This window comes from Salvelinus fontinalis, chromosome 9, assembly GCF_029448725.1.
Source record: "Salvelinus fontinalis isolate EN_2023a chromosome 9, ASM2944872v1, whole genome shotgun sequence".
In the NCBI taxonomy this organism is placed as follows: domain Eukaryota; kingdom Metazoa; phylum Chordata; class Actinopteri; order Salmoniformes; family Salmonidae; genus Salvelinus; species Salvelinus fontinalis.
Window position 1 is genome coordinate 5,521,750 of NC_074673.1, and position 21,972 is coordinate 5,543,721.

The window sequence follows — 21,972 nt, forward strand, 5'->3', positions numbered from 1 at the left end:
ATGGAGTATAATGGATGGAATGGAGTATAATGGATGGAATGGAGTATAATGGATGGAATGGAGTATAATGGATGGGATGGATGGAATGGAGTATAATGGATGGAATGGAGTATAATGGATGGAATGGAGTGAATGGATGGAATGGAGTGAATGGATGGAATGGAGTGAATGGATGGAATGGAGTATAATGGATGGAATGGAGTGAATGGATGGAATGGAGTATAATGGATGGAATGGAGTGAATGGATGGAATGGAGTATATTGGATGGAATGGAGTATAATGGATGGAATGGAGTATAATGGATGGAATGGAGTATAATGGATGGAATGGAGTGAATGGATGGGATGGATGGAATGGAGTATAATGGATGGAATGGAGTGAATGGATGGAATGGAGTATAATGGATGGAATGGAGTATAATGGATGGAATGGAGTATAATGGATGGAATGGAGTATAATGGATGGGATGGATGGAATGGAGTATAATGGATGGAATGGAGTATAATGGATGGAATGGAGTGAATGGATGGAATGGAGTATAATGGATGGAATGGAGTATAATGAATGGAATGGAGTATAATGGATGGAATGGAGTATAATGGATGGAATGGAGTATAATGGATGGAATGGAGTGAATGGATGGAATGGAGTGGAGTATAATGGATGGAATGGAGTATAATGGATGGAATGGAGTATAATGGCTGGAATGGAGTGAATGGATGGAATGGAGTATAATGGATGGAATGGAGTATAATGGATGGAATGGAGTATAATGGATGGAATGGAGTGAATGGATGGAATGGAGTATAATGGATGGAATGGAGTGAATGGATGGAATGGAGTGAATGGATGGAATGGAGTATAATGGATGGAATGGAGTGAATGGATGGAATGGATGGAATGGAGTGAATGGATGGAATGGAGTATAATGGATGGAATGGAGTATAATGGATGGAATGGAGTATAAGGATGGAATGGAGTATAATGGATGGAATGGAGTGAATGGATGGAATGGAGTATAATGGATGGAATGGAGTGAATGGATGGAATGGAGTGAATGGATGGAATGGATGGAATGGAGTGAATGGATGGAATGGAGTATAATGGATGGAATGGAGTATAATGGATGGAATGGAGTGAATGGATGGAATGGAGTGAATGGAGTATAATGGATGGAATGGAGTATAATGGATGGAATGGAGTGAATGGATGGAATGGAGTATAATGGATGGAATGGAGTGAATGGATGGAATGGAGTATCATGGATGGAATGGAGTATAATGGATGGAATGGAGTATAATGGATGGAATGGAGTATAATGGATGGAATGGAGTATAATGGATGGAATGGAGTATAAGGATGGAATGGAGTATAATGGATGGAATGGAGTATAATGGATGGAATGGAGTATAATGGATGGAATGGAGTATAATGGATGGAATGGAGTATAATGGATGGAATTGAGTATAATGGATGGAAGGGAGTATAATGGATGGAATGGAGTATAATGGATGGAATGGAGTATAATGGATGGAATGGAGTATAATGGATGGAATGGAGTATAATGGATGGAATGGAGTGAATGGATGGAATGGAGTATAATGAATGGAAGGGAGTATAATGGATGGAATGGAGTATAATGGATGGAATGGAGTATAATGGATGGAATGGAGTATAATGGATGGAATGGAGTATAATGGATGGAATGGAGTATAATGATGGAATGGAGTATAATGGATGGAATGGAGTATAATGGATGGAATGGAGTATAATGGATGGAATGGAGTATAATGATGGAATGGAGTATAATGGATGGAATGGAGTATAATGAATGGAATGGAGTATAATGGATGTAATGGAGTGAATGGATGGAATGGAGTATAATGGATGGAATGGAGTGAATGGACGGAATGGAGTACAATGGATGGAATGGAGTGAATGGATGGAATGGAGTGAATGGATGGAATGGAGTGAATGGATGGAATGGAGTATAATGGATGGAATGGAGTATAATGGATGGAATGGAGTGAATGGATGGAATGGAGTGGATGGATGGAATGGAGTATAATGGATGGAATGGAGTATAATGGATGGAATGGATGGAATGGAGTGAATAGAATGTTATCAAAACCATGTTTTTGATGCCACTCCATTGACTCCTTTCCAGCCATTATTATGAGCTGTCCTCGCTAGCGAACAAATTTCTGACTTGCTCTACAGTTATAAACTCGGATGCAGCGCAAATGTCAAAGTGTAGGGAGAGAGGATTGACATTAATATGCAGCTCCCAACACAATGTGGTGATCAAGAATATGAACAGTCTACTTTACCACCTCAACAGCAATGGGACATCAAGCAACAATTACTAGCATAGGCCTACTGGTCTTTTTGGTATGTAAACATTGCTTGAAACTGATAATTTCCTTATGAAGCTTGCATTTGGAATTTATTGTTAAAATTAATTATTACGTAAACAAAATAATGAAAATGGCTGTCTGGTACCCACAATAAATAGACACATATTTCGTGACAGTGGTGACTATAAGGTTAAATTGGCAACAAAGAATGGTTCTGAGATATTGAACATCAAAGTTTTCACATCCCAGATTTCAGAACTGTTTTGTAATGAATTCTTCTTTCATAACTTTCATAAATTAATGAAAATGGTTTTTAAAACACAAACCTGGGTTCAGCCATAATGTTCTGACCCTTCTGAATTAAACATGTTCAGTTTTTAAGAAGACTGAAGAGGGAGAATAATCTGCTTCTGGTTGGGTAGAAACTGTATTATATTAGGACTTTTAGTTGTCATTGCATACCAGGGGCAAGAATGACTGTCATGTATCAGCCTGACCGTTTAAAGACTAGAGGAGAGAAGTACTCGAAAGACAGAGGTTATTTCAGAATAACCAGCAGCTGATCTGTTATTTGAACCTCTATTTAACTAGGCAAGTCAGTTAAGAACAAATTCTTATTTACAATGACAGCCTACTCCGGCCAAACCCGGACGCCACCTTACGGGATTCCCAATCACAGCCAGATGTGATACAGCCTGGATTTGAACCAGGTACTGCAGTGACACCTCTTGCACTGAGATGCAGTGTCTTAGACCACTGCGCCACTCGGGAGTTATGACTAGGCACAAATAATTTGAATACATTTTTGAATACGCATACATGCTAGAATAACACTATTTTACCAATAGATAGTCAGAACACATCATCAAATACATTAAATGTACTACGTCCATCAGACAAATTACTGTCATCGCTGAACAACGATGTGATTATTTAGGCTACTTAAACATTTCTGACAGTGTTTTTGTTGTTGTTGCTTGCTTTACATTATTGCCTAGACCAGTATTTCTCAAACTTGGTCCTGGGGCCCCCACCTGGGTGCACATTTAGTTTTTTCCCCCTAGCACTACACAGCTGATTCAAATAATCAACTGTGTAACTTGCACCCAGTGGGGGGGGGGGCAGGTCCGAGTTTGGGAAACCCTAGCCTAGACCATACTTAGGGGGAGTTAGCAAAGACATGTGTTCTGATTGGTCCGTCTGTCTTTGTTCAGGCTTGTGATTGGATTGCAGATATAACCTTATAGCACCAAGTTCTAATGGGTTAATGCTGATAGACCTTTCTAGTTTGTCATTCCCCCGCCCCCCCCCCCCCCCCCACTTAATATTAACTTTTTCAAAATTCTTACTTCACAGACATATGAAGAACCATTTAAAGATCTATTATATGTGACTAACTCCTTTTTGACAAATATGTCGGAACCTTATAGTTCCAAGGTCTCAATTTGTAGTTTACAAGTCATTGCATGTATAGATTTTTTTTTAAACTTAAGACTTGTGAATCGACTCGACGTGCTCTTAGAATGTACAACGTGGACTTGACCCGTTCTACTCGGGACTCAGACCTTGTGACTTGAGACTTGCTTGTGTCTCCTATAATAGGGACTTGGTCCCACCTCTGGTAAATATGAAAATATATTACAAAATAAATCCAATCATTATTGTCATATTGAGATATGTAAAACATATTTTAGCTTTGAATTTTTTATAAGTTTACTTCAAATCACAGATAAATTCCAAATATGGCAACCACAACAGCAGAAATAAACACAAAATCGATAGTCCAAATCAATTTTATTACTTTTGTGTAGTGTAGGTGAATAGTTTATGGTATCATGTAAACTTTGTATATACACTAAACTACAATATAATAATTACAATAAATTATCAAATTACGATCGTCAGTATAATTGCATGAACAGGAATAGATAAGTCTAAGAATTTAAATAAGTAGGTATTCGCAAAAGGTTGTACAGTGGGGCAAAAAAGTATTTAGTCAGCCACCAATTGTGCAAGTTCTCCCACTTTAAAAGATGAGAGAGGCCTGTCATTTTCATCATAGGTACACTTCAACTATGACAGACAAAAATGAGGAAAATAAATCCAGAAAATCACATTGTAGGATTTTTTATGAATTTATTTGCAAATTATGGTGGAAAATAAGTATTTGGTCACCTACAAACAAGCAAGATTTCTGGCTCTCACAGACCTGTAACTTCTTCTTTAAGAGGCTCCTCTGTCCTCCACTCGTTACCTGTATTAATGGCACCTGTTTGAACTTGTTATCAGTATAAAAGACAACCTGTCCACAACCTCAAACAGTCACACTCCAAACTCCACTATGGCCAAGACCAAAGAGCTGTCAAAGGACACCAGAAACAAAATTGTAGACCTGCACCAGGCTGGGAAGACTGAATCTGCAATAGGTAAGCAGCTTGGTTTGAAGAAATCAACTGTGGGAGCAATTATTAGGAAATGGAAGACATACAAGACCACTGATAATCTCCCTCGATCTGGGGCTCCACGCAAGATCTCACCCTGTGGGGTCAAAATGATTACAAGAACGGTGAGCAAAAATCCCAGAACCACACGGGGGGACCTAGTGAATGACCTGCAGAGAGCTGGGACCAAAGTAACAAAGCCTACCATCAGTAACACACTACGCCGCCAGGGACTCAAATCCTGCAGTGCCAGACGTGTCCCCCTGCTTAAGCCAGTACATGTCCAGGCCCGTCTGACGTTTGCTAGAGAGCATTTGGATGATCCAGAAGAATATTGGGAGAATGTCATATGGTCAGATGAAACCAAAATAGAACTTTTTGGTAAAAACTCAACTCGTCGTGTTTGGAGGACAAAGAATGCTGAGTTGCATCCAAAGAACACCATACCTACTGTGAAGCATGGGGGTGGAAACATCATGCTTTGGAGCTGTTTTTCTGCAAAGGGACCAGGACGACTGATCCGTGTAAAGGAAAGAATGAATGGGGCCATGTATCGTGAGATTTTGAGTGAAAACCTCCTTCCATCAGCAAGGGCATTGAAGATGAAACGTGGCTGGGTCTTTCAGCATGACAATGATCCCAAACACACCGCCCGGGCAACGAAGGAGTGGCTTCGTAAGAAGCATTTCAAGGTTGTGGAGTGGCCTAGCCAGTCTCCAGATCTCAACACCATAGAAAATCTTTGGAGGGAGTTGAAAGTCCGTGTTGCCCAGCAACAGCCCCAAAACATCACTGCTCTAGAGGAGATCTGCATGGAGGAATGGGCCAAAATACCAGCAACAGTGTGTGAAAACCTTGTGAAGACTTACAGAAAACGTTTGACCTCTGTCATTGCCAACAAAGGGTATATAACAAAGTATTGAGATAAACTTTTGTTATTGACCAAATACTTATTTCCCACCATAATTTGCAAATAAATTCATAAAAAATCCTACAATGTGATTTTCTGGATTTGTGTTTCTCATTTTGTCTTTCATAGTTGAAGTGTACCTATGATGAAAATTACAGGCCTCTCTCATCTTTTTAAGTGGGAGAACTTGCACAATTGGTGGCTGACTAAATACTTTTTTGCCCCACTGTATATTCATGTCAGCTAGATATTATCTAGTGTTTGTCATGTGAACATCTCAAGCAGTTACGTGAATTCCACAGGTGGAAAAGGAACTGGAATGGAAAATGTGGCATCGACCAATAGGATTGGTCCTGGCATCGACCAAGAGGATTGGTCCTGGCATCGACCAAGAGGATTGGTCCTGGCATCGACCAAGATGATTGGTCCTGGCATCGACCAAGATGATTGGTCCTGGCATCGACCAAGATGACTAGTGACTCTTGAGGGTTGGTTCCAAATGTATGAACTGTTTTTCATCATATCTCAAATCTAAACATTGCATCATACTACATCTTATACATTAGGGTATTGAAGACATTCTTCCTCTAACTCTTTTACTCTGTATATTCACCACTAGATTCATTTCAAACTTTGTTATTCATCACCATCTACTTCACACGAGTTCTCTTTAGACCACCTGCTTTAAACTAGAATAGCTATATCATCATTCTGTGTGTGATTATGAATTTCATTAAGATATATTGACCTTGCGTGATCTAAAATACTTAATGTGATACGTTATTAAAGCTCGTAATAAAAGTGTATCTTTTGCGGGGTTTTTTGTTTGTTTGTTGATAATGACTGTTAACTTGTCAAAGACCACGGTTCAAACGTACCCTGACACACCACTACAGTAAGACTGAGTGTTTACAATGCCCTTTACCACTGTGTATATATGTTCAACTGAATCTGAACCTATGACTCTATTCAAGCAGAGTGGAACACGTCTGGCTCCATCTATCTACCACTGAATTCACTTGGTCAGTTTTTCCTCTTCTGTGTCGTTTTCCTTAAGCCCAGATCTGAAATTTAAAGAAAATTAATAAATAGAGAGAAACATAAACATAAACATAAAAAAGAGACCATGATGCTGTTCTATAGAAAAATAAAATGGAGAGGGTGGGCACCAGGGAAAACCCAGATGGATAGAAGAAGAATAGAATGATAAGATAGATAGGATCAATATATAAGATAGATAGGATAGGATCAATAGATAGGATAGGATCAATAGGTAAGATAGATAGGATCAATAGATAAGATAGATAGGACCAATAGATTAGATAGGATAGGATCAATAGATAAGATAGATAGGATAGGATCAATAGATAAGATAGATAGGATAGGATAGAATGGATGGATAGATAGGAGTAGGCAATACTAATAATTTGTCTTTTGGGAATATAACCCAGGTGATAACCCTTATCCCTCACCCTGAGAGTGTGGTCCCATGACCCTGAGCAGAAGGCCGTTCCGTCAGGAGACAAACGCAGAGTGCTGACACGGTTCTCATGTCCAAACAGGATGGACACCCTCGTCCCCTTCAGGACATCCCACACGTTGATGGTGTAGTCGTTGTAGCCACCGAACAGTAGCCGGCCTGAAGAAGAGAATACATGTCCTCTTTCAACAATGTAGATGGCAATACATCGTTTCTGAAGAGAAGGTTAATGTGACAGGACGCTGTTCATATTCAGCTTACTGGACATGGACCACTAAAGGGTAGACTGGTTAGTGACATGGACCACTAAAGGGTAGACTGGTTAGTGACATGGACCACTAAAGGGTAGACTGGTTAGTGACATGGACCACTAAAGGGTAGACTGGTTAGTGACATGGACCACTAAAGGGTAGACTGGTTAGTGACATGGACCACTAAAGGGTAGACTGGTTAGTGACATGGACCACTAAAGGGTAGACTGGTTAGTGACATGGACCACTAAAGGGTAGACTGGTTAGTGACATGGACCACTAAAGGGTAGACTGGTTAGTGACATGGACCACTAAAGGGTAGACTGGTTAGTGACATGGACCACTAAAGGGTAGACTGGTTAGTGACATGGACCACTAAAGGGTAGACTGGTTAGTGACATGGACCACTAAAGGGTAGACTGGTTAGTGACATGGACCACTAAAGGGTAGACTGGTTAGTGACATGGACCACTAAAGGGTAGACTGGTTAGTGACATGGACCACTAAAGGGTAGACTGGTTAGTGACATGGACCACTAAAGGGTAGACTGGTTAGTGACATGGAACACTAAAGGGTAGACTGGTTAGTGACATGGACCACTAAAGGGTAGACTGGTTAGTGACATGGACCACTAAAGGGTAGACTGGTTAGTGACATGGACCACTAAAGGGTAGACTGGTTAGTGTCATGGACCACTAAAGGGTAGACTGGTTAGTGACATGGACCACTAAAGGGTAGACTGGTTAGTGTCATGGAACACTAAAGGGTAGACTGGTTAGTGACATGGACCACTAAAGGGTAGACTGGTTAGTGACATGGACCACTAAAGGGTAGACTGGTTAGTGTCATGGACCACTAAAGGGTAGACTGGTTAGTGACATGGACCACTAAAGGGTAGACTGGTTAGTGTCATGGAACACTAAAGGGTAGACTGGTTAGTGACATGGACCACTAAAGGGTAGACTGGTTAGTGACATGGACCACTAAAGGGTAGACTGGTTAGTGACATGGACCACTAAAGGGTAGACTGGTTAGTGACATGGACCACTAAAGGGTAGACTGGTTAGTGACATGGACCACTAAAGGGTAGACTGGTTAGTGTCATGGAACACTAAAGGGTAGACTGGTTAGTGACATGGACCACTAAAGGGTAAACTGGTTAGTGACATGGACCACTAAAGGGTAGACTGGTTAGTGACATGGACCACTAAAGGGTAGACTGGTTAGTGACATGGACCACTAAAGGGTAGACTGGTTAGTGACATGGACCACTAAAGGGTAGACTGGTTAGTGACATGGACCACTAAAGGGTAGACTGGTTAGTGTCATGGACCACTAAAGGGTAGACTGGTTAGTGACATGGACCACTAAAGGGTAGACTGGTTAGTGTCATGGACCACTAAAGGGTAGACTGGTTAGTGACATGGAACACTAAAGTGTGGACTAGTTAGTGACATGGAACACTAAAGTGTGGACTAGTTAGTGACATGGAACACTAAAGTGTAGACTAGTTAGTGACATGGAACACTAAAGTGTAGACTAGTTAGTGACATGGAACACTAAAGTGTGGACTAGTTAGTGACATGGAACACTAAAGTGTAGACTAGTTAGTGACATGGAACACTAAAGTGTGGACTAGTTAGTGACATGGAACACTAAAGTGTGGACTAGTTAGTGACATGGAACACTAAAGTGTAGACTAGTTAGTGACATGGAACACTAAAGTGTGGACTAGTTAGTGACATGGAACACTAAAGGGTAGACTGGTTAGTGACATGGACCACTAAAGTGTGGACTAGTTAGTGACATGGACCACTAAAGTGTGGACTAGTTAGTGACATGGACCACTAAAGGGTAGACTGGTTAGTGACATGGACCACTAAAGGGTAGACTGGTTAGTGACATGGACCACTAAAGGGTAGACTGGTTAGTGACATGGACCACTAAAGGGTAGACTGGTTAGTGACATGGACCACTAAAGTGTGGACTAGTTAGTGACATGGAACACTAAAGTGTAGACTGGTTGAACAGAAGAGAGGTAAAAGCACGTGTACTAGATGAAGTCCATGAATACAGTATCTTACCACTGAGAGAGAAGTCAACACTGGAGGCACCAAATATGATGCTCTCTTTGGAATAAATGGCCACTTCTCTGTCTGCTCTCAGGTCATAGAGACGACACTGAAACAAACACATGCATTAATAACTCGTTTTTTTTGTTTTTTTTTGACAAACGGGGTAAAAACATTCAATGTCAAAGTACTTCATGAACTTTGACACTGGAAGGAAGCATCAACATGTGATCAAGCAGTAAATTATATTGATGCTAACTTACTGTAGCATCATCAGAGCCGGAGGCAAATGCATCTCCACTGGGGTAGTACCTGATGCCAAGGATGAGATAAACGGCAGGTAATATATAACGAACCATACAAAAAGTGGAGAGTAGCTTAGTTTCACAGGGACAGTGCCAGCTAGTTTTCAACTGCAGTTGCCTGGGGGTCACTTATTATTAATACAGGGTGTATGAACACAGTGTGTCCGTGTCAGGTCTCTAAGTCCCTTGGAATGAATTCATATCTCCTTACCTGACACTGTTGATGTCTGATTCGTGTGTTTCGAAGGACTGAATGCACTGGCCTGAGCGCATGTCCCATACGTTAGCCTTCTTGTCACAGCCCTGTGTTTAGACACACAGAAGAAGATCAAGGAATTCATTAATTATTGCTAAACCTTTTTTGAAAGGTTTTAAAATCCAAAATAAGGTTTAACTTCCAAGTGGCTTTTCCTGGTTAAATAAAAGTTAAATGAAAAAAATATCCACATTATGTCAAATGTAACACAGTATCTTTGCATTCTGGACCACACATGGCCCTAGAGACAGGGGTTTGAATCTCAAGCCTGCCACGATTTCCTCACTATCATTTCAAATCTCTCTGAATAAAAATGTTTTTAAAAAATACAAAAGGAAAGTAAAAAAGGGAAAAGACAATGCTTAGAGGAGGTCAGGCTGTTTATTCACAATTTCTCTATTGTGGGACAATAAAGTGAAATGCTACTAGTCTCCTCCTCACCCCAGAGACGAAGGTGTTGCCAGTCTCAGAAGGAGCCAGGTCCAGACAAAGAACATCAGAGGCGTGTCCATGGAAACTCTGCAACAGCTGACCGCTCTCCACATCCCATAATGCACAGGTTCCGTCTCCGCTGGACGTCAGGATCTGGAACACAAAGGGGGGTTCATCACAAACTGCATCTTGGGATCACAACATAATACACGTGCTCATATAAGGGGGTGAAAACTGCCACGTAGTCATTCATTAAATGTCAATGGGAGACGAAGTGAAAAACGTGATTTAAGTGAAAGTTAGGATTTACCGCATAATGTACAGTGGGGCAAAAAAAGGATCTAGTCAGCCACCAATTGTGCAAGTTCTCCCACTTAAAAAGATGAGAGAGGCCTGTAATTTTCATAGGTACACTTCAACTATGACAGACAAAATGAGGAAAATAAATCCAGAAAATCACATTGTAGGATTTTTTATGAATTTATTAGCAAATTATGGTGGAAAATAAGTATATCTCTTTAAGTGGGAGAACTTACACAATTGGTGGCTGACTAAATACTTTTTTGCCCCACTGTACATATGGGACTGATTTCCCAGATCTATATTCGGCTCATTTCAGGACAAAATAATATTCTATATTGAATATGTCAGTGAAACCAGCCCCTAGAGAGCAAAGTACAACTACAATACTTCAAGTAGTAAGGTCAGAGGGAAGCCATTGAAAAAACTTTGGCTGTTCAGAATTCAGATTTCTGAATTCTATGACACTGACCCATAAATAGAAGAGTCTTGGCCCGAGGCTAAAGCATGTGACTAAACACAGCAAATGGGGAACATTAGATGGTTGTGAATTATTAAACAGGAACGGAAATTCTTTCCAGGTCGGGTATAGAGTGCAGTACAGTATGACGGGCAGTGATTTCCCATTACTCATCTGCCATAGGAAAGTAGTAGAAATTCAGATGCCTCATCCTAATTTGATCATCCTGTTGTTGCAGAAATGTTTCTGCACATCAGGAAATGCAAACTTGTAGTGATTTTGAGGTTTAAAAAGGCTTCTAAAGTTTGTAATTTCCACTTTAAAATGTCAGACTTGATTTGCTCAAAGGAAAAATGTAGCAATCCCTACCAAAAAACAATCCATTAATTATTATCCATATAACAATTCACATTTCCTGTTGCTGCAGGATTATTTTCCTGGTGTGAAACTGGTTCAAATTATGATGCGGCATATCAGTAGGTTTCTCTTTTAAACTGATTTTGCAGTAATCAAGTAATTCAACAAGTTATAGAAGGGAGCGAATACAAAACCTTGGTAAAGACTATAACAAAATATATACAAATGATACAACAAATAATAATTACATCAGAATAAGAAAAATGTATTCTCTAACCTGCATGTCTGAGTTGGTGAAGCTACAAGCAGATAAGTAGTTGGTGTGCATGGCGACAGACTTCTTCTTCGCTGCCAGGTTCTCATTCTTGTCCAACGACAGAGGGTACACTGAGCACTTGTTGTCCAGACCACTGAAACACAATCAATCCATCACATTTTATTTATAAACTCTCTTTAACGTCAACAGTTGTGACAGGAGCTTCACAGTAACCGGGCCAAGACCCAAAAGTGCACAGTGGGAAAATGGAGCGTGTGGGTGGAGCAGGGGGACTTACCCACAGGCCACTGCACATCCAGGAGTACAGGAACTTACCCACAAGCCACTGCACATCCAGAGGGGGCGTAGGCACAGGCCATCACCCAGGTGCACGGCATGGTCACTGCATGCTCCTAGAGGACAAATTTGATTTGATTTAGATTCTTGATTTGACTGTGTAATTGTTGTGATGCAGGGATCCCTTTCAAAAGGAGACCTTGGTTTCAATGGGACTCAAAGGTAAAAAATATATTAAAATAGTGCACTACTTTTGACTAACATTTGGAATGGGGTGGTCAAGGTAGGGCACAGACCCAGTTTAGAGTTCCTACAACATTTTATTTTTTAACCTTAATCGATGAAAGGTGGATTTTTTTTCAATATACTGTAATTCTAATGATTCAACGCATGAAATGGTTCAGCTGAGGTTTGGTACATTTTCCCTGTTCAAATCAATCATCAATCTGTGCCAAAAGGTGTTACAGTGTTTGCATTCAAGGTCAGGATTTTATCAAAGGGCGTTGGCATACAGCAGTAAATTCCCTTGAAAGTGACATCCAGAGTGTGAATTATACCGGGACATTCAGGGGTGTCTATAATACCGTGACATCCAGGGGTGTCTATAATACCGGGACATCCAGGGGTGTCTATAATACTGGGACATTCAGGGGTGTCTATAATACCAGGACATTCAGGGGTGTCTATAATACTGTGACATCCAGGGGTGTCTATAATACCGGGACATTCAGGGGTGTCTATAATACCAGGACATTCAGGGGTGTCTATAATACCAGGACATTCAGGGGTGTCTATAATACCGGGACATTCAGGGGTGTCTATAATACCGTGACATTCAGGGGTGTCTATAATACCAGGACATCCAGGGGTGTCTATAATACTGTGACATCCAGGGGTGTCTATAATACTGTGACATCCAGGGGTGTCTATAATACCGGGACATTCAGGGGTGTCTATAATACCAGGACATTCAGGGGTGTCTATAATACCAGGACATTCAGGGGTGTCTATAATACCGTGACATCCAGGGGTGTCTATAATACCGTGACATTCAGGGGTGTCTATAATACCAGGACATTCAGGGGTGTCTATAATACCAGGACATTCAGGGGTGTCTATAATACCGTGACATTCAGGGGTGTCTATAATACTGTGACATCCAGGGGTGTCTATAATACCGGGACATTCAGGGGTGTCTATAATACCAGGACATTCAGGGGTGTCTATAATACCGGGACATTCAGGGGTGTCTATAATACCGGGACATTCAGGGGTGTCTATAATACTGTGACATCCAGGGGTGTCTATAATACCGGGACATTCAGGGGTGTCTATAATACCAGGACATTCAGGGGTGTCTATAATACCGGGACATTCAGGGGTGTCTATAATACCGTGACATTCAGGGGTGTCTATAATACCGGGACATTCAGGGGTGTCTATAATACTGGGACATTCAGGGGTGTCTATAATACCAGGACATTCAGGGGTGTCTATAATACCGGGACATTCAGGGGTGTCTATAATACCGGGACATTCAGGGGTGTCTATAATACCAGGACATTCAGGGGTGTCTATAATACCGGGACATTCAGGGGTGTCTATAATACCAGGACATTCAGGGGTGTCTATAATACCGGGACATTCAGGGGTGTCTATAATACCGGGACATTCAGGGGTGTCTATAATACCGGGACATTCAGGGGTGTCTATAATACTGGGACATTCAGGGGTGTCTATAATACCAGGACATTCAGGGGTGTCTATAATACCGGGACATTCAGGGGTGTCTATAATACCGGGACATTCAGGGGTGTCTATAATACCAGGACATTCAGGGGTGTCTATAATACCGGGACATTCAGGGGTGTCTATAATACCGGGACATTCAGGGGTGTCTATAATACCGGGACATTCAGGGGTGTCTATAATACCGGGACATTCAGGGGTGTCTATAATACCGGGACATTCAGGGGTGTCTATAATACCGGGACATTCAGGGGTGTCTATAATACCGGGACATTCAGGGGTGTCTATAATACCGGGACATTCAGGGGTGTCTATAATACCAGGACATTCAGGGGTGTCTATAATACCAGGACATTCAGGGGTGTCTATAATACCGTGACATCCAGGGGTGTCTATAATACCGTGACATTCAGGGGTGTCTATAATACCGTGACATTCAGGGGTGTCTATAATACCGGGACATTCAGGGGTGTCTATAATACTGGGACATTCAGGGGTGTCTATAATACCAGGACATTCAGGGGTGTCTATAATACCGTGACATTCAGGGGTGTCTATAATACCGGGACATTCAGGGGTGTCTATAATACCGGGACATTCAGGGGTGTCTATAATACCGGGACATTCAGGGGTGTCTATAATACCAGGACATTCAGGGGTGTCTATAATACCGGGACATTCAGGGGTGTCTATTTTTAACAGGACCTCATCAACTACATTTATTTATGGGCTGTATAGTAAAGATGTAATTCACCTGTAAAATGTATTACCTTTTTAATGTGAATCATGAACACAACCAGTCATGATGTTTTCATCTGTTTGTCGAACAAATCACTTCAAAAAGTAGGTTAAGTAGGATTACCCGCTCACGTCTACTCCAAAATAATTCCAGCATGCGAACAGTGCTCTGTGCACCCGCCATTTGAATACAAAGGGACATCTATTACAAACACCACATACCAAGTGTTGTGTATTCATGGATGGTGGTGTGTATTCATGGATGTCAAGGGAAGCCAGGTTTTCCAAAAGATGTTAACATGTAAATTTATACAATTATTTCTCATTCGAGCAGTGGCGACCTGTCATTCAGGGCAGGGCCCCACCTGTTTATTTGCCCCTCATTTTTAGCAAAAATAATAATAATTGTATTTCTTTTGGGTTTGTCTGTTTTGCATGTTATTTTGGCATTAATACGTGTCATATATCAGTTTGCAAACAACGGAATAAAAAAAATAAAAAAAGACCCTGCATACAAACTATTTCTTGAGTAAGGCAGCTCCAAAATGCAGGTGTTTCAGCCGAGCTCAGTGCTTTCTGTGGCGGTGGGGTCAGGGCCAGCGGATAATACGGAGTGTTGCGCCGTGATTGGCTCAGTGTTCTGTCACTCACGGTGGACACTACTACTAAGTCTAAGGGTAGACCTCGAAAATTCAAGCCCCTTGGGTGCTGCTATAGAGTTACAGTAGAAGTGCCCATCCATATGTAGCCCATGTATCTAACGCTGTCTGGCCAAAAAGAATGACATGTCATACTCTTTTTGACCTGACAGCATCAGATACATGGGCAACACATACGGAGACAGAGAGGCGCTGTTTCAGTCACTCTGATGTTTTTTTTCTCCTATGAGATTGATGATTCTGGATGAAAATGACAAATATATTCAGAGATGATGTATCAGATCTTTCTGGGGGGGGGGGGCACTGGCCACCACCACAGGTCCATAGGGCACTGACCACCCTGGCCACAACCACAGGTCCATAGGGCACTGGCCACCACCACAGGTCCATAGGGCACTGGCCACCACCACAGGTCCATAGGGCACTGGCCACCCTGGGAACAGCCACAGGTCCATAGGGCACTGGCCACCACCACAGGTCCATAGGGCACTGACCACTCTGGGAACCGCCACAGGTCCATAGGGCACTGGCCACCACCACAGGTCCATAGGGCACTGGCCACCCTGGGAACCGCCACAGGTCCATAGGGCACTGGCCACCACCACAGGTCCATAGGGCACTGGCCACCACCACAGGTCCATAGGGCACTGACCACCCTGGGAACCGCCACAGGTCCATAGGGCACTGACCACCCTGGTCACCACCAAAGGTCCATAGGGCACTGGCCACCACCACAGGTCCATAGGGCACTGGCCACCACCACAGGTCCATAGGGCACTGACCACCACCACAGGTCCATAGGGCACTGACCACCACCACAGGTCCATAGGGCACTGACCACCCTGGGGACCACCACAGGTCCATAGGGCGCTGGCCACCCTGGCCACCACCACAGGTCCATAGGGCACTGACCACCCTGGCCACCACCACAGGTCCATAGGGCACTGGCCACCACCACAGGTCCACTGGTCAGTAGTGCAACATGTAGGGAATAGGGTGCCATTCGGGATGCACAACATTTTTCATCCAAAATCAGATGAAATAACTACAGAAGTTTTGCTATTTCTCCATGGAATTTGTCAACTCTATAGCCTTTCTGGACAGAGAAGAAAAGGTTCCCTACCTTGTTAGTGGTGAAGGCATCCCATACAATCACTTTTCCATCCTGAAAAGAAGTTAGATTCAGGGAAAAACATTAGAAGTGGCACACAGGCCTAACATTCTCTACATTTCCAACAAAAATGCTAAATGCTACAAATGTTATAACTACTGAAAGCAGTGCATATTGTAACGACCCTGGGTTTATAAGCGCGGAAATCGACTCTGCCGTTCGAGCATGCTGAAAGCATTATAATGGCAGAGGTTCTTCCTGTAACTATGGCAACACTATTGTAACGACCCTGGGTTTATAAGCGCGGATATCGACTCTGCTTTTGCGTCACAGCCGATAGAGCGCCGGACCTCGGGCTAGAAGGTCGAGGGTTCGAAACCCGCTCCCTGCCTGTTTCATAACAATATTATTTTTAACCAAAAACAGAAAAACTCAGCACCATGGACAGCGACTGTCAGTATCTCAGAGGTGGCTACTGAAATATACACATCCTGTTTTAGGAGATTTCCCCCAAAAAACTCAAATTCAGCGATGATGAGCTTACAAGAAGAGAGGAAGAGGTCGAAGCGAGAGAGGTTTATTCCGCCGAAAATCTGTCCGCGAAAATAAGACCACAAAGTGAGGAATTTTTGTATGGAGGACAATGAGTGTGTCGAAATTTGGTCAGCAATTTTTTTTGTGGAATTGCTCATTTGCTATGCGAGGCTTATTTGATTGAATATAAGTTCCGTAATGGTTAAGATTATTACGAATGAACTGATATAAGTGGACGTACGTGGCATTTCGGCCACTTTGAAAAAAACGTCTTTATATCGAAGTTGTGCCTGTTGTTCACATGCACATCTGCCCTCACATTGGCTAGAATGGTCCCACCTGATCTGGAATAATCCCGCCTGCCTTCCATCTATGAAGACATGTATTTCCATTGTTAGAGCGGTCACTCGACTATCTTGTCAATATGATAGAAAATCTTTTTTTTTTACCATTCATTTCAGGTACCACGGACATCGACCGTCCATATATCAAGAGCGGTGACTGCATGAACACATTTTTTTTTTTTAGGACTTCAGAAATCTACCCAATAATCTAAAACTCACCTGTGACGAGCTGACGATCCTCCTCTTGTCCTTACACCAGTCCATGCAGAGAACTTTGTTTCCATGTCCCTTCAGAGTCCGCCGGGTCTTCATGATAAACTGGCCCAGTCCATCCACCTTCTCTGCCACCTGGTGGACTGTAGTAGGGACCAAGATCCTACGTTACTATAGTAGGGACCAAGATCCAATGTTACTGTACTGTAGTAGGGACCAAGATCCTATGTTACTATAGTAGGGACCAAGATCCAATGTTACTGTACTGTAGTAGGGACCAAGATCCTATGTTACTATAGTAGGGACCAAGATCCAATGTTACTGTACTGTAGTAGGGACCAAGATCCTATGTTACTATAGTAGGGACCAAGATCCAATGTTACTGTACTGTAGTAGGGACCAAGATCCTATGTTACTGTACTGTAGTAGGGACCAAGATCCAACGTTACTGTAGTAGGGACCAAGATCCAATGTTACTGTACTGTAGTAGGGACCAAGATCCAACGTTACTGTACTGTAGTAGGGACCAAGATCCAATGTTACTGTACTGTAGTAGGGACCAAGATCCTATGTTACTGTAGTAGGGACCAAGATCCTATGTTACTGTAGTAGGGACCAAGATCCTATGTTACTGTACTGTAGTAGGGACCAAGATCCAATGTTACTGTACTGTAGTAGGGACCAAGATCCAATGTTACTGTACTGTAGTAGGGACCAAGATCCAATGTTACTGTACTGTAGTAGGGACCAAGATCCTATGTTACTATACTGTAGTAGGGACCAAGATCCAATGTTACTGTACTGTAGTAGGGACCAAGATCCTATGTTACTGTACTGTAGTAGGGACCAAGATCCAACATTACTGTACTGTAGTAGGGACCAAGATCCAACGTTACTGTACTGTAGTAGGGACCAAGATCCAACGTTACTGTACTCTAGTAGGGACCAAGATCCTATGTTACTGTACTGTAGTAGGGACCAAGATCCTATGTTACTGTACTGTAGTAGGGACCAAGATCCAACGTTACTGTACTGTAGTAGGGACCAAGATCCAACGTTACTGTACTCTAGTAGGGACCAAGATCCTATGTTACTGTAGTAGGGACCAAGATCCAACGTTACTGTACTGTAGTAGGGACCAAGATCCAACGTTACTGTACTGTAGTAGGGACCAAGATCCAATGTTACTGTACTGTAGTAGGGACCAAGATCCTACGTTACTGTGCTGTAGTAGGGACCAAGATCCAACGTTACTGTGCTGTAGTAGGGACCAAGATCCTACGTTACTGTAGTGTAGTAGGGACCAAGATCCAACGTTACTGTACTGTAGTAGGGACCAAGATCCTACGTTACTGTACTGTAGTAGGGACCAAGATCCTACGTTACTGTAGTAGGGACCAAGATCCAACGTTACTGTGCTGTTGTAGGGACCAAGATCCTACGTTACTGTGCTGTAGTAGGGACCAAGATCCAACGTTACTGTACTGTAGTAGGGACCAAGATCCAACGTTACTGTACTGTAGTAGGGACCAAGATCCAACGTTACTGTACTGTAGTAGGGAGTAGGGACCAAGATCCAACATTACTGTGCTGTAGTAGGGGCCAAGATCCAATGTTACTGTACTGTAGTAGGGACCAAGATCCAACATTACTGTACTGTAGTAGGGACCAAGATCCAACATTACTGTACTGTAGTAGGGACCAAGATGCAACATTACTGTACTGTAGTAGGGACCAAGATCCTACGTTACTGTACTGTAGTAGGGACCAAGATCCAACGTTACTGTACTGTAGTAGGGACCAAGATCCTACGTTACTGTACTGTAGTAGGGACCAAGATCCAACATTACTGTACTGTAGTAGGGACCAAGATCCTACGTTACTGTACTGTAGTAGGGACCAAGATCCAACGTTACTGTACTATAGTAGAGACCAAGATCCAATGTTACTGTACTGTAGTAGGGACCAAGATCCAACGTTACTGTACTGTAGTAGGGACCAAGATCCTACGTTACTGTACTGTAGTAGGGACCAAGATCCAATGTTACTGTACTGTAGTAGGGAGTAGGGACCAAGATCCAACATTACTGTAGTAGGGACCAAGATCCTACGTTACTGTAGTAGGGACCAAGATCCAACGTTACTGTACTGTAGTAGGGACCAAGATCCAATGTTACTGTACTGTAGTAGGGACCAAGATCCTATGTTACTGAAGTAGGGACCAAGATCCTACGTTACTGTAGTAGGGACCAAGATCCTACGTTACTGTACTGTAGTAGGGACCAAGATCCAATGTTACTGTACTGTAGTAGGGACCAAGATCCAACGTTACTGTACTGTAGTAGGGACCAAGATCCAACGTTACGGTAGTAGGGACCAAGATCCTACGTTACTGTACTGTAGTAGGGACCAAGATTCTACGTTACTGTACTGTAGTAGGGACCAAGATCCAATGTTACTGTACTGTAGTAGGGAGTAGGGACCAAGATCCAATGTTACTGTACTGTAGTAGGGACCAAGATCCTACGTTACTGTACTGTAGTAGGGACCAAGATCCAACGTTACTGTAGTAGGGACCAAGATCCAACATTACTGTAGTAGGGACCAAGATCCAACGTTACTGTAATAGGGACCAAGATCCAATGTTACTGTACTGTAGTAGGGACCAAGATCCAATGTTACTGTGCTGTTGTAGAGACCAAGATCCAATGTTACTGTACTATAGTAGGGACCAAGATCCAACGTTACTGTACTGTAGTAGGGACCAAGATCCAACGTTACTGTGCTGTTGTAGAGACCAAGATCCAATGTTACTGTACTGTAGTAGGGACCAAGATCCAATGTTACTGTACTGTAGTAGGGACCAAGATCCAATGTTACTGTACTGTAGTAGGGACCAAGATCCAACGTTACTGTAGTAGGGACCAAGATCCTACGTTACTGTACTGTAGTAGGGACCAAGATCCAACGTTACTGTACTGTAGTAGGGACCAAGATCCAATGTTACTGTACTGTAGTAGGGACCAAGATCCTATGTTACTGTACTGTAGTAGGGACCAAGATCCAATGTTACTGTACTGTAGTAGGGACCAAGATCCTACGTTACTGTAGTAGGGACCAAGATCCAACGTTACTGTACTGTAGTAGGGACCAAGATCCAAAGTTACTGTGCTGTTGTAGGGACCAAGATCCAACGTTTGCTTATGGTGTTATCATACCCCGAGCTGAGCACGGTCTTAATGTGTTCTAGCATTAAAACACCCCGCCGGGCTGGGGATTCATATTAAACCGCAGTCAACGGTTAGAGATGTTAAAATTAATCTCTCTGATCTCAACAAGGTCGACAAACTAAGCATGAATCAAGGATGAATAATGTTTTAAGCACCAATCTCGGCTGTAATAAAACTGTGCGTTTGAGTGTGAAAAGAAATCGCAAATAGAGGAGTAAATTCCACCAAAGCCTAAGCTATATGTCTAATTGCAGCTGGAAAAGTATCTTGTCATTTGAACACATCCGAGTAATATTAATACATAGGCGAGCAAGTGGCTTCAAATATAATAACCATTTACAAATGAATGAAGAATTATCTATTTGCTTCGTATGACCGAGTCAGTGCTTACGGTAGTCTGATAATAGCAATATGACAAATCCACAATATAGGCCTATTATATATATATTCTGATATGGGTCGTGTTGACATTTTTCATGCAGTACTATTCGGAAGGCAGAGCATGTTTTGATTCGCGGGGCCTTCCCTCTCGTCTCATTTTCAGCACCACTCACGTTCGACATCGTGCAGCTTCGCTCTTTCGTCCTCGAGCTTCGTTTTCAACGTGTCCGATTCCGCTTTTAGGTTAGTGAGAGTCTCATTCGGTTGTACCTCCTGTGTAGCCATTTCAGGGTTTGTGGAAAATATCATATATATTCCCGTTGTCAGAGCAGATGCGGGCAGCAAAAATAAATTAAAAAAATAGTATATTTTGCAAGCTAAAGGACGCGGGGCTCACAGCTGATGCAGCTCTCATGACGTCAGAGGAAAGATGTTTTCTCGGGAGGGGAGGGAGGCTGCCAGCGCCGCTGTGTAGGCTAGATCCATCAAGTGCGCAATAGCTACTCTATGATAAAACAAAATTGTGGTCACTTCCATTACCGCTAATGTTGTTGCGCTTGACGCAGAAAATAGATACTTGTTTTTCCTTCAACCATAACATAAAACATTCTAGACATGGTCAACACTGATGCGATCACGTAGGTCTAAAGTGTATTCGTTTGCATAGGTGTAAGAAATCCTTACAAAAAGAACAAAACAGAAATCAACTAATACAACATTTTATTCGCATGTAATTCATTTTAGGCACATGTATTTACAGTGCCTTCAGGAAGTGTTCACACCCCTTGACTTTTTCCCTTTACATTGTTGTTACAGCCGGAATTTAAAATGGATTACA

General features: G+C 42.3%; 1 protein-coding gene across 1 annotated transcript; it reads right to left on the bottom strand.

Moving 5' to 3' along the window:
- Positions 1 to 4,135: 4,135 nt before the first annotated feature.
- Positions 4,136 to 21,601, bottom strand: LOC129861954 (guanine nucleotide-binding protein subunit beta-5a). The gene is made up of 11 exons (XM_055933185.1): positions 21,308 to 21,601; positions 17,530 to 17,666; positions 16,445 to 16,486; positions 12,215 to 12,291; positions 11,900 to 12,032; positions 10,515 to 10,658; positions 10,029 to 10,120; positions 9,776 to 9,824; positions 9,525 to 9,621; positions 7,182 to 7,348; positions 4,136 to 6,773 (listed from the first exon to the last, which is right to left on the bottom strand). The coding sequence occupies exons 1-11, from the start codon at positions 21,441 to 21,443 to the stop codon at positions 6,762 to 6,764; spliced, it is 1,086 nt and encodes a 361-aa protein (XP_055789160.1). The 5' UTR covers positions 21,444 to 21,601; the 3' UTR covers positions 4,136 to 6,761.
- Between the last annotated feature and the right edge of the window lie 371 nt (positions 21,602 to 21,972).